The sequence below is a fragment of the Eptesicus fuscus genome, chromosome 7 (genome assembly GCF_027574615.1).
Source record: "Eptesicus fuscus isolate TK198812 chromosome 7, DD_ASM_mEF_20220401, whole genome shotgun sequence".
NCBI lineage: Eukaryota > Metazoa > Chordata > Mammalia > Chiroptera > Vespertilionidae > Eptesicus > Eptesicus fuscus.
In genome coordinates this window covers 103,279,153-103,291,411 of record NC_072479.1, presented here as the reverse complement: position 1 = coordinate 103,291,411, position 12,259 = coordinate 103,279,153, and the positions used below count along the sequence as shown (strand labels likewise).

General features: G+C 42.7%; 2 protein-coding genes across 6 annotated transcripts in view; one reads left to right on the top strand and one right to left on the bottom strand.

Moving 5' to 3' along the window:
- The window catches only part of XPNPEP3 (X-prolyl aminopeptidase 3), a 45,186-nt gene extending 40,829 nt beyond the window's left edge, over positions 1 to 4,357 (bottom strand). For all 4 annotated transcript variants that reach the window (XM_054719559.1, XM_054719558.1, XM_054719556.1 and 1 more), the window contains exon 1: positions 4,246 to 4,357. In XM_054719559.1, the coding sequence (XP_054575534.1) occupies positions 4,246 to 4,309 (64 nt within the window). In that variant the 5' untranslated portion in view covers positions 4,310 to 4,357. The remainder of the gene's footprint in view (positions 1 to 4,245) is intronic.
- Positions 4,358 to 4,788: 431 nt separating this feature from the next.
- ST13 (ST13 Hsp70 interacting protein) overlaps positions 4,789 to 12,259 on the top strand; it is a 28,358-nt gene continuing 20,887 nt past the window's right edge. The window contains exons 1-2 of one of the 2 annotated variants that reach the window (XM_054719561.1): positions 4,789 to 5,041; positions 10,216 to 10,270. In XM_054719561.1, coding sequence (XP_054575536.1) covers positions 4,932 to 5,041; positions 10,216 to 10,270 — 165 coding nt within the window. In that variant the 5' untranslated portion in view covers positions 4,789 to 4,931. The remainder of the gene's footprint in view (positions 5,042 to 10,215; positions 10,271 to 12,259) is intronic. The other variant, XM_008144586.3, reaches the window with a different exon arrangement.

Genomic DNA, 12,259 nt, shown 5'->3' with positions numbered 1-12,259 from the left:
CAAGCAATCAGCAGGGACCTGAGGCTGCCTGGAGCTGGGCTGGGTCAGGGGACCTGAGGTCGTGCCCACCCACCCGGCAAGGCTTGATGGGGGACCTCAGGCCATGCCCCCCAGCCCAGCGGGGTTTGATGGGGGACCTCAGGGTGCACCCCCTGCCTGGCAGGGCTTGACGGGGGACCTCAGGCCGTGCCCCCCTGCCTGGTGGGGTTTGACAGGGACCTCAAGGTGTGCCCCCTGCTCGGCCCAGGCCAGGAACCTCAGGCTGTGCACCCCGCCCCGGCACCCGGCCGGGAGACCTGAGGCTGCACCCTCCACCCAGCGGGGCTTGACAGGGGTGGGGCTGGTCGGGTCTGGATATAGCCCAATGGGAGTGGGGCTGGTTGGGTCTGGGTCTCGTGCGATTTCAAGGCGGACGTGGATGGGCAGGGACTTGACTCTGGTTCCCGTGGTGTGCCCCAGACTCTGACAGGAGAAAGATTTTCATATACATTTTACTAATTTTCTTTCATCTCTGACACTTCTATTATAGAGAAAGGGCAAATAGCAATATTAAAATATTTCCTCTAATTCCCTTTTAATGTGCATGAATTTTGTGCACCGGGTCACTAGTAAAATCATAAAAGCCTAGGTTATTTTATAAAATATGTTTCTATTGATGTTCAGGAAGAGAAAGGGGGAGGGAGAAACATCAACGTGATAGTGATATATTAATTGACTGCCCTCCTCCACACCCTCTCCCGGGGATCCAGCCCACAACCTGGGCATGTGCCTTAACCAAGGATTGAACCCTAAGCCTTGGTGTACAGGGATGATACTCTAACCCAGTGGTCGGCAAATTGCGGCTCGCGAGCCACATGCAGCTCGCGAGCCGCAGTTTGCCGCTCTGTTGACTAATGAGTTTGCCGACCACTGGACTAGACTAAATGTTACCGTGTAGTTGGAAGCTGTGAGGATTAGGCAATTGTGGCATATTGTGTGCAAAGAGGTAAAGGGTAGTATATGACAGTGGTCGGCAAACTCATTATAATGTCAACAGAGCGGCAAACCGCGGCTCGCGAGCTGTGGTTAGCCGACCACTGCTCTAACCAACTGAGCTATTCCGCCAGGGCTCTGTTCATTGTTTCTTAACATAATATACAAGGTCTTCCAGGAACCAGCTACCAGCTTCCTTCTCAGCTTGATTTTTTTTTTAAAATATATTTTATTGATTTTTTACAGAGAGGAAGAGAGAGGGATAGAGAGCCAGAAACATCGATGAGAGAGAAACATCGATCAGCTGCCTCTTGCACACCCCCTACTGGGGATGTGCCCGCAACCAAGGTACATGCCTTGACCGGAATCGAACCCGGGACCCTTGAGTCCGCAGGCCGACGCTCTATCCACTGAGCCAAACCGGTTTCGGCTCAGCTTGATTTTTTATCACCTCTTCCTACACATCTTAGGCTTGAGCCCAAGTTTTTCCAAAATGTGCTCCAAGGGATACCAGTTCAAGACTCACCACAGAAAAAGGGCTCCATGGTCAAATACATTTTGCAAATTACTGCCAAATACGTTTCCCTCTTAGAGACCCAGAAGTGGGCACTGTGAAATGCAGCATTCCCCGTACTTATTCCACAGAACCATTTTGGTGTAACACCTATTAATGTACTTGGGAACATATTTCAAAAAAGGCTTCTCCAGGCTTATTAACAATTGCAAAGCTTTGCAACACCCATTCTGTATGAGTTCTGTGCCTCTGCATGGTCATTCTGCTAGGATAGATCCATTACTCTAGTCTGCTTGGCGAAAGCCTTTTTTCAGGTCTTAAATCAATTATCTCCTAATTTTTAAAAGCATGCCCACATTTCCGCTTAGCCCCTCCCTGCTCCCAGAGAATATCCATCACTTTTTCCTTCTCCCCATCACTGGGTATCTATGATTAAATTTCATGTTATATCATAATTACTTACTTTTATTTGTCTGTCTCTTGTGATGGTAAAAACTTGGTGTGCTCAGTGCTCATATGTGGTGCTCAATTAATGTTTGTTGAATGAATTAACTGCAAATAGTCTTTTAAAAATTATTATTTAATATTTTCTTATTAAAAATTTATTGATTTTAGAGAGAGAAAGGGAAAGAGAGAAACTGATTTGTTGTTCCACTTATTTATGCCTGCATTTATTGATTCTCCTATGTGTTCTGACCGGAGATCAAACCCACCACCTTGGAGTATTGGGACAATCCTCTGGGCAACCCAGCAGAGCTATTCTTTAATATTTTCAATATTTTCCTTCCCCATCTCAGTCTTATATTTATCTTAGATGTAGTATTTTAAAATACAACTTATTTATGCACTATTAGTGCTTTATTTTGCTTTTTCTCAGATGACTAGATTGTGTTAATATTTACATATACCAACCAATTAAATCACACTCTTAAGTGCATGACTTTCACAGAAAGTTTCCTATGATGGTACTTAAAACTTTGTACCCAGAGCCTTTCTAAAAAAGGGCAACCAAGAGCACCACAGACATTAAAAGTTCTATTTATGAGCACCTCAAGTCAGAGGAGTTTTCAAATTCTAGAATTCAGTAAAATCTCAGGATAACATAAGATTTGCAACCCATTAGTGCCTTTTTTGAGCTCCCATGTCACCTGAGTCAAGACTCTATATTACCATTCTTGGCTATACTGTCATCTATTGTTTATCACTGGCTAGACTTGAGCAACTCCAGGGAAGTGGAGATTCATCCACAATGACTACTAACTCAAAGGTTACTGAATTAGTAGTCATTGTGGCTCAATAAAAAGTTCCAAAAGGACTCTACTAAGCCAGAGTAAGACCCAGTGATATAACAGAAAAAGGACCAGCTGACAACATTCCTGACTTGCTACTTGTGATCTTGTGTTAGTTTCAGTTGCCAGTTCGAAACATAAGAATATCTGCCCTAATTTATTGGACTTGTGAAGAACCAAGTAGATCACTCATTTATTCAAAAAGCCTATGTATATAGTATAAAAATGATAATATAAGAGGTGGTTAAATTTACTTATTTTATTGAGGCAAAATGAAGCATAATAAATATCTTTCTGAAAGATCTTGATGTGTATAATAAACCTTGATTAATTGGGTTTTACACAAAGCCTTAACAAATACAAAAGAAGTCACAAGCAAAGCATGGTTCCAGCTCTAAATCATAGGTTGTGGCCTCTGTGATTAAGACTGACTACTTGGGGTTGTGAACACACAATACAATATACATTTGACGTATTATGGAATTGTACTCCTGAAACCTATGTAATTTTATTAACCAATTTAACTCCAATAAATTCAATAAAAAAAAAAAAGACTAACTGCACATCTATTCACCCACTCCCACAGAAGGGAACGCTTTCTGCAGAAATGAAGCAAGGTCTGTGCACTGGGCAATGATTACCTTTTATTTTTTAGAGCAAGTCGTAACTTAATTACCATTCCATTTTCAATAAATTCAAGTATACCAACAGAATCAGAAACATATGCCAAGACATAGCTTTGATGTCAAATACCATATGTTCTGGTTCACTCATTGTTCACACATCGACCCCAAAAAAGCAAAATCTGATCCAATGGCAGATCCACCTGCAACGTAGCTGATTCAGCTTTCACTGACGAGGTTTTATGTTCATGAGATCAACTGCTCTAGGTACACCCTAAAAGACTGGCCCCCTTATTCCTAGACTTCTTCACCTTGTCTTTACAAACAGGGAGTTCAGACATAAAAAGGCTATTTCCAAACGTTACCTCTTCTGAGAGGGATTGCTCAAAGGATCTGTGTTACTAACCGTGTTTGTTGCACATTCTGGGCCCGGTTTTTAAGTCAAACTCTTTAACAACACGAAAATAGAATTTTAGGTTGACCTAGCAGAAACAAGAGCTACTTGACAGGAGTCACTCTGACACCTAAGCCAACGGGGTAACTGACAAAGCTCCCGAGTCCACGTCACTTTGAAGTCAGCCCCTCGAGGGGATGGCCACACTGCTCTCCGCAGTCATTTCAGCTTCCCAGAATACCTTAACGGAAGAGAGAACACGGGGCCCCCCGGTCCCCGGGAGCCGCAGGTAAAGAGATCCGAGGGGCGCACAGAGGGTTGAGGCGTGGGGGCCCCAGCAGAAGGGTCCGCCGCACCAGCGATCGCCCTGAGACCAACTTGGGTCCCTCTGGGGCGCCTCAGGCTTCGCACAGAGCAAACCTTGGAGGACACCCCGCGGGAGGTGAGTCTAACCTGAGAGGCTGCGGGCGCTCGCTATAGCGGGAACCAGCTTAGCTGCTGAGAGGAGCCGAGGCATGCCGGCCGCGCACACGCGTCGGGAAGGAAAGGAGGAGGACGGCGGGGGAAGCGGCGGCCCGCAGGGCTGCGTCGCCAGGAAACCGAGCCAAGCGCCCCGCCCCTTCCGGCCGGCGCTGCTCGCCGGGCTTTTCTCCCGAGGCGGCGCAGGGGCTTACGTCACGCCGGGGCTGTGGGTGACCGCCGCTCTGGCCAGATGGCCTGGTTGGCGTCGTGACGTCACGCTCCACTAAGGGCTCCCAGTCACAGGACGTCGGGTTCCAAATGACGCCCGGCAGGGGCTGCTGTCTCCCGCCTCCTGGAAGGCACCCTGTAGCCGGTTGTTCTACCCAGAGAATTGGCTCCGAGTTGAGCATGTCAGCAAGCGTGCGTGAAAGGGGCAGGCAGCGGCGCGAACAGCCACACTTCTAGAAGGTTCTAACCAAGTGCGCTGGAGTAGAGGTGAAGGGAGTCGGAATGAACCGGCGAAGGACCCGGGGTCACGAGACCGTTGGTGGGCGGAGCCGGCGGCCGGGGAAGTTCTAGTCTGTTCTGCCTCGCGGCTGCCGCCCCCTTCCACACGCTCTGGCCTTGGGAGCGCCTGTTCCTGCAGCAGCCCCGCCGCCCGCCCCCGCCGCCCCGCCATGGACCCCCGCAAAGTGAGCGAGCTCCGGGCCTTCGTGAAAATGTGTAAGCAGGACCCGAGCGTTCTGCACACCGAGGACCTGCGCTTCCTGAGGGAGTGGGTGGAGAGGTGAGACCCCGGCCTGAGGGCCGTTGAGGGTGGGAACCGGGCCGAGTGGCGGGGGAGCTGGGCCGGAGCTGGCGCGGGGCGGAGGCGTGGGCAGGGCCGCGGCGGAGGCCGGCGGAGTCGCCGCCTCCCGGTGGCTCGCTCCCTTGGCCGGGAAAGGGAGGCCCCCTCCAGGGGCGAATGGGGAATCGGGCCCCTTAGCACCGAGGCCGAGCTGGGTCCCTGCGCGCTCAGGTCGCCGGGGGTGTGTCTTGGGCGCAATGTGAATGCAGAAGGTTTGCCGGGACGTGGGCGCTAGTCACGAGGGGAGGCTTAAGAGTTGCATGGAGTTGTTTTTCTTGAAATCTCTAGTGTCCTGCTTAGGTGGCAGTGCCACACAGCAGCTCCTTTACGGACTGTGCCTTGAAATCGTGTTGTAACATTGGTTCCTTATTCCATAAGTTGCAAAAATGATAGCTGTGTTTAATTGCCTTTAAAACGACAGCGATTCTAACCGCGTAGGATTATTTTGGGAATCACTTCTATCTCCGCAGTGCCATCACTCCAAACACTAAAAAAAAAAAGAAGGGAAGAAAAGGAATTTTCAAGGACCGGTGTATTTCCATGATCTGTTCTTATCTTTAGAGTGCACGCAATTAATTGCATAGGCATTGTGCCAGATGCTAGGAAACAGCACACTCTAGGGATACAGATGAATAAATACAGAAAGGAGATCTTCCCTGAAATGATTTTTAAAAATCACTACTCCTGGTGGGGAATTTAAAAGAGATAACCTACACACTGTGCCTCGTGGTGGTCAATAGCGACAGTGCAAGGCAATATGACTTCTAAGAGGTAATACCCTAAACACGGGTCTGTTTACTTTAATAATATTTTTATAGGGGAAGATGAACCCATACTTAACAAGTATTGGAAAGACTTTCCTCCAACAAGCTTGTTCTCAATGTTGTCTATGAGGGTATAATTTCCTGTAAGAAGTTTTTAAGCCCTTATTTCCCCTCACCAGTTTTTTTTAGCTACTATTAAGATTTTATTTATTTATGTATTTATTTAATTGATTTGAGAGAGAGGAAGGGAGAGAGAAACATCGAACCCACAACCTGGGTATGTGTCCTGACCAGAACTGGAACCACAATGTGTGAACAGCCTCCGACCAAGTGAGCCACACCGGCCAGGGTGCTACTATAATATTTTTGCTCATGTTATTTTTATATATATACACACCACACACAAAAAAAAAAATTCTGAGAACACTTAAAATTAGTTACTATAGTAACTAAATAACTCCTGTTAATAATAACTTGATCCAAAAGCATCACTTTTGTCCTTATAACTACTCATTCGAGTAAAGTGCCTACAATTAATAAATTGTGCCTAAAATTCCAGGTAAAGCAGACACATACCACAGGAAGAAAAAGCTGGCACTTAGAGTGAACATGAACATTATACTGAGTGGCTACAATGTTTTGTTCCATTCCTAGAGAGAAAAAGGGGATAATGAAGAAAATGTTAAAACTTATGTAAGAACAACTAGAAGCCTGGTGCACGATTTTCATGCCTAGTCCTGGCTGGCGATCAGGGCTAATCTGTGGGGCGACCATCAGGGTGATGGGGCCTGCTGGCTGGGGGCAGCTCCTGCATGAGCGTCTGCCCCCTGGTGGTCAGTGCTCATTATAGCGACCAGTCGTTCTGCCATTCGGTCAATTTGCATATTAGGCTTTTATTATATAGGATAGGATGTTGTAACTTATGCTTGGAGTGCTATGGCTATGAAGAGAATTCCAGTTTTAAGTTCTGGAAAATATTGTTAGGCATTATTTCTAAAAGTTAACCATGTGTTTTGTTTTAATGTTTCCCATAGGTAATTCCAGTTTTTATATTTTCTTTGTGTCATCTAAATTGTGGGATGACACAAGTATGGGATGAAACATTTTGGCATGTGTTAGGAACCTTATTCTGAACTTAGATTGAAATATTAATATAGACGTTTGGTATCTGTGTTTCAATCAAAATTAAAACTTTTGTATTCTCTGAGGCCTTTGCTTGAGATGTATTAGTTCCCCTCTTGTGTGCCTTCATAGCAGTCTTAAAGCAGTCCAAGATTATAGGAGATCTGCCTGAATGTGGAGACTTCTAGTCTAGGAATATTCCCAGGCCTAATCATACTTTGAGGGTTCTTCAGGTTGAAACTGTTTCAAAGTTCTTTCCATACTAAATTAGTCATAGATGCCCAAGCTTAGACAGCAAAGGATATTGGCTTACTTGTCATCATGTCTACCATTGTTTATAGCTTAACATTTTAGTTGATGTTGAGAATTTGTTAATTTAACAAGCTTTTAAATTTGACAAAAACATGAAGAAAAAATATTTGGCACAATAGACGGTGGGGGTTCAGGGAGACTATATTCTCTTTAACAAATATGTTTTGGCATATTTTCGTTTTTCTCCCATTTAACAGCTTGGTCTACTTTGTATCTTGTGTGTGCTTTTTAGTAAGTTTTATTGATTTGAGAGAGAGAAGAGAAACATCAATGTATTGTTCCACTTATTCATTCATTGGTTGATTCTTGTATGTGCCCTGACTGGGAATCGAACCCCCAACTGACCAACTGAGCTACCTGGCCAACTGAGCTACCTGGCGAAGGCTTCAGTAAAAATTTTAAATGACATGAGCAGAAAACCTCTAACCTCAATGAATTTATTTTATATGTAATTATTGATTTCATAGAGGAAGGGAGGAGAGATAGTGGCTCTGTTGTTGAGTGTCGACCTCCCAGTTAATAGCCAGCCGGGCTCAATTAATTTAGAATATAGCATCCATTGTTGGGTTTTTTTAAACATGTGCTTAAGTAACTATAGCACAACGTAGATTGAATGTTATCGAATTAAAAGAATTATGGTTGCCGGGCCAGTTACTTTGTAGAATTTCCTTTAATCCACAGGCCGACGCTTTAGCCACTGAGCCAAACCAGCTAGGGCCATCTTTAAAAAAAAAAAAAAAAAAAGATTTTTTAATTGATTTTTTTTTTTTTTTTTTAGAGAGAGAGGAAAGGAGAAGGAGGGGGAGAGAGAAAAATATTGATATAAGAGGGAAACATCCATTGGCTTACTCCTTCTGGGGATCAAGCCTGCAACCTGGGCATGTGCCCTGGCGGCTATTGAACTGGCAGTCCTTTGGTGCGCAGGGCGATGCCCAACTAACTGAACCACACTCATCCGGGCGCTTAATACATCTGAAGCTTTAACATAATTTATCCCCAGTAGTGGGTGTACAGGAGGCAGCCGCAGCCGATTGATGTTTCTCTCTCCCTCTCCCGTCTGTAAAAGTCAATTAAAAAAAAAACAATAACCCTGCCCAGCAGGTGTGCCTCGGTGGTGGAGCACTGACCTATGAAGCAGGCGATCAGGGTTTGATTCCCAGTCAGGGCACATGCTTGAATTGCGGGCTTGATCCTCAGTGTGGAGCGTGCAGGAGGCAGCCGATCAACAATTCTCTCATTGATGTTTCTCTCTCTCCCTTTCCCTTCCTCTCTGAATTCAATAAAAATATGTTTAAAAAAAAAAAGAATAAACAATTAAGGGTGTTTTAGAGTAGGTTCCTTTCTATTTTCCAAGTTAATACATCTCTTTGTTTTACACAGAAGTTAATAGCTTTTTTTTTTAAGCAAATTTTAGTTGTCTTTGTGACCTCCAGCTTTTACTATTGTGGAGTGCTCTTAATCCACTGAATATTTTAATTATTGCATTGTTGCATGTAGCTGATATGCTTCACAGTCCGCCCCAAATGGAGCATAAAGCACTAATTTTTTGTAGTCTTATTTTCCTTTGTTTTAAAGTTATTTGTACAGTTAGTCGTCACCTAACATTGATAGATGTTTTTTTCATAAATATATATTTAAAATATATATATTTTATTGATTTTTTTTAATAGAGGAAGGGAGAAGGATAGAGAGAAACATCGATGAGAAACATCGATCAGTTGCCTCCTGCACACCCCCTATGGGGATGTGCCCGCAACCAAGGTACATGCCCTTGACCGGAATCGAACCTGGGACCCTTCAGTCCACACGCTGACGCTCTATCCACTGAGCCAAACCAGTTAGGGCTAAATATATTTTTATTGATTTCAGAGAGAAAGGGAGAGAGAGAAACATCAATGATGAGAGAGAATCATTGATTGGCTGCCTACTGCATGCCCCACACTGGGAATGAGCACACAACCTAGTCATGTGCCTTGACCAGGAATCAAACAGTGACCTTCTGATTCATAGGTTAATGCTCAATCACTGAGCCACACTGGCTGGGCAATAGATTCTTCAACTTTAAGCAAGAGGACATGTAATGAAATCAATTTTACAATAGGCTAATTGATGTAAACAAGAGTTAAGTTTCTACAGCATCTCACCAACTATAACAATGTTACGTGAAGACCTGCTGTTTGTAATTCATGGTCTTGCCTTGGAACATTTTGGGAGAAAAGGGCTTGCCAATTGCAAGACGAAGTACTGATGGGTAAAGTTTAGAGGAGATGAGAAAATCTATAATCGGAGCGGCATGTGAATGTAAGCAAGAAGAATCTTTAATAGGTCCCAAAGGAAACAAAAGTTTTGAATTGTTACACAATGACTTCATAATTATTTCCTAAATGGCCTTTTTGGATTTCATTGTGCTCTTAAGTGGACTTCAATATACCTTCTGAATTCTAAACTAACAACTTGTTCAAATGATTTTGTCATTGTATGTTTTTCTTTTGCTGTGTGATTGTTCATTAGGCTTAATTTTCATTAACCGGTATGCTAAAAAATGAAATTTTAAGCTGAAAAAACTCATAATACTGAATTATTCAAATTAATCTGAGTTTTTACTCTTTAAAGCAAGGGGTGGGGAACGTTGTATAGTCTGGCCCTGCCAGGGCATTAAGGGGTGAGTTAATTAAAGGTTTCACCAAATATAGCAGGTTAATTTTTAAGTTGATAATTTTGGATGGCCCTCAAATGATGTAATAAATATCCAAATGGCCCTTGGCAGGAAAAAAAAGTTCCCTACCCCTGCTTTAAAGTTTGAAAAGGGTAATCATCTGAATGTCTAACTTTTTTTTTCCTAGCATAAAAAAATGTTGCTTGGCTTAGTGAATTTTACTTTTCTAAACAAATATCTTTTTTTCTCATCTTCCTCAGTATGGGAGGTAAAATACCACCTGCTACTCATAAAAGTAAATCAGAAGAAAATAAGGTAAGTTACGAGTTTTATTTGTTTGTTCAGTAGTAAACTACTATAAGGTTTCTTAGGGACTTCTTTTTTTTTTTTTAATCCTCACCCAAGGATATTTTTCCTTTTTTTTGTTTTTGTTTTGTTTTTTAGATTGTAAGGGATGGGGGGAGAGAGAGAGAGAAACATCAATGTGAGAGAGACACATTGATTGATTGCCTCCTGCATGAGCCCAGACTGGGCCTGGGGATTGATCCTGCAACCGAAGTACGTGCCCTTGAATAGAATCGAACCCGGGACCCTTCAGTCTGTGGGCCAACATTCTATCCACTGGGCCAAACTGGCTAGGGCTCGTAGGGATTTTTTTAAAAAAACTGCTGATCTCAAATTACCACTCCTGATTTCCCCAAGATCACTTGGAAATAAGATATTTGTAAAATTGAAACAATGGACGCAAAACTCTGGGGGGTGAGGGCATGAATGGGTGTGGGGTGGGGGAGGGTAATGGTAAGATATGTACACATATAATACCTCAATAAAAAAAAATAGGCTTGAAAAAAAAAAGATATTTGTAAAATTTCTATATGGACATCAAATCTCTGGAAACTGATTTAAAACTGAGAATTTTGGGTGTGATGGTTCACTGTGTTTTAGAATAAATAAAAATAAATACTCTGTATGCATGACCTGTAAGTGGCAAAGCTCAGTGATTGAGTGCATTTTTTAGTCTTCAACATTGTATAGTTAGCATCTAGCACAGTGTTTTATGCATTGTGGATACTTTGTTAATTTTGCAAAGTAAATGAACAAATAGTCAAAATCAGTAATTCCCAATTTATTCTGTGCTACCATATGAGGGATATTTTTGAGTATGATTCATGGTGTTGCTGTGTTATTTAGAATCCTAAACTAGGTTTATCTATTTTTATATGAAAGTAGAAGTTATATCTTTGAACAAGTGAAATAAAGAAGTAAAGCCCAAAGCTCCAAAAGTAATTATTTTCTTAGAGAAGTCATTTGTCAGAGTTTAATAGTTTCTGAGCCCTAGGTAAGATTACTTTGCCATGTGATAAACATGTATTAAAACAAAAGTATACTTAACCCTATACCTCTGCTCTGCTAAAGAAAATTTTGTAATGAAAACATTCTGACTTAGAAGTTATGACTGATCTGTTTCTCAGTATATGGTACAGCATCTGGCACCATGTTTATGGTAGAGACTCAACGAATGGATATTCAAACCCCACTGGCTACTTACAGGATGGGAAGAAAATTTGGATGTGCTCTTTAAATTCTTTGAATTTTCATCATTTTTGTATTACAGTTCCATGGTTCCTTATTGGGAATTCCAAAACTAAAAAACTCTTGAAAATGTAAAACTTTTTAGTTTATTTGTTTGACCATAAAACCTCTGAATAAACGTGGGGCTACTTAACGTTTTATTTTATTATTATTTTTTAAATATGTGTTTGTTGATTTTTGAGAGAACAGAAAGGAGAGAGAGAAGAGAGAAACATCAATCAGCCGCCTCCTGCATGCCCCCTATCACCCCAGCCCACGGCACTATGCTCAACCAACTGAGCCCTACCTTCCAGGGCACACTCCCAAGATATGTTTTCCTATTGATTTTTAGAGAGAGGGAGAGACAAAAACATCGACATGAGAGAGAAACATCCATCAATTGCCTCCCATATGCACCTCAACCTGGGATCAGACCCACAACGTAGGTGTGTGTGCCCTAACTGGGAATCGAACCTACAACCTTTTGGTGTGCGGGACGTTGCTCCAACTGACTGAGCCACCCGACCAGGGCGAGGCTATTTATAGTTTTAATCCCACTTATTATGAATGCTCAAACTTCAAACTTTATTTTGCAGAAGTGATGTGTTTGATTATGGAGAGTTGTGGGTTTCAGTGCCTTTTGAAGGTGTTATAATTGTATATGCATCTGTATTAGCTTTCTAAAATTCAAAGTATTTTAAATCCTAAAACATTATCCAAACGATTTGGATG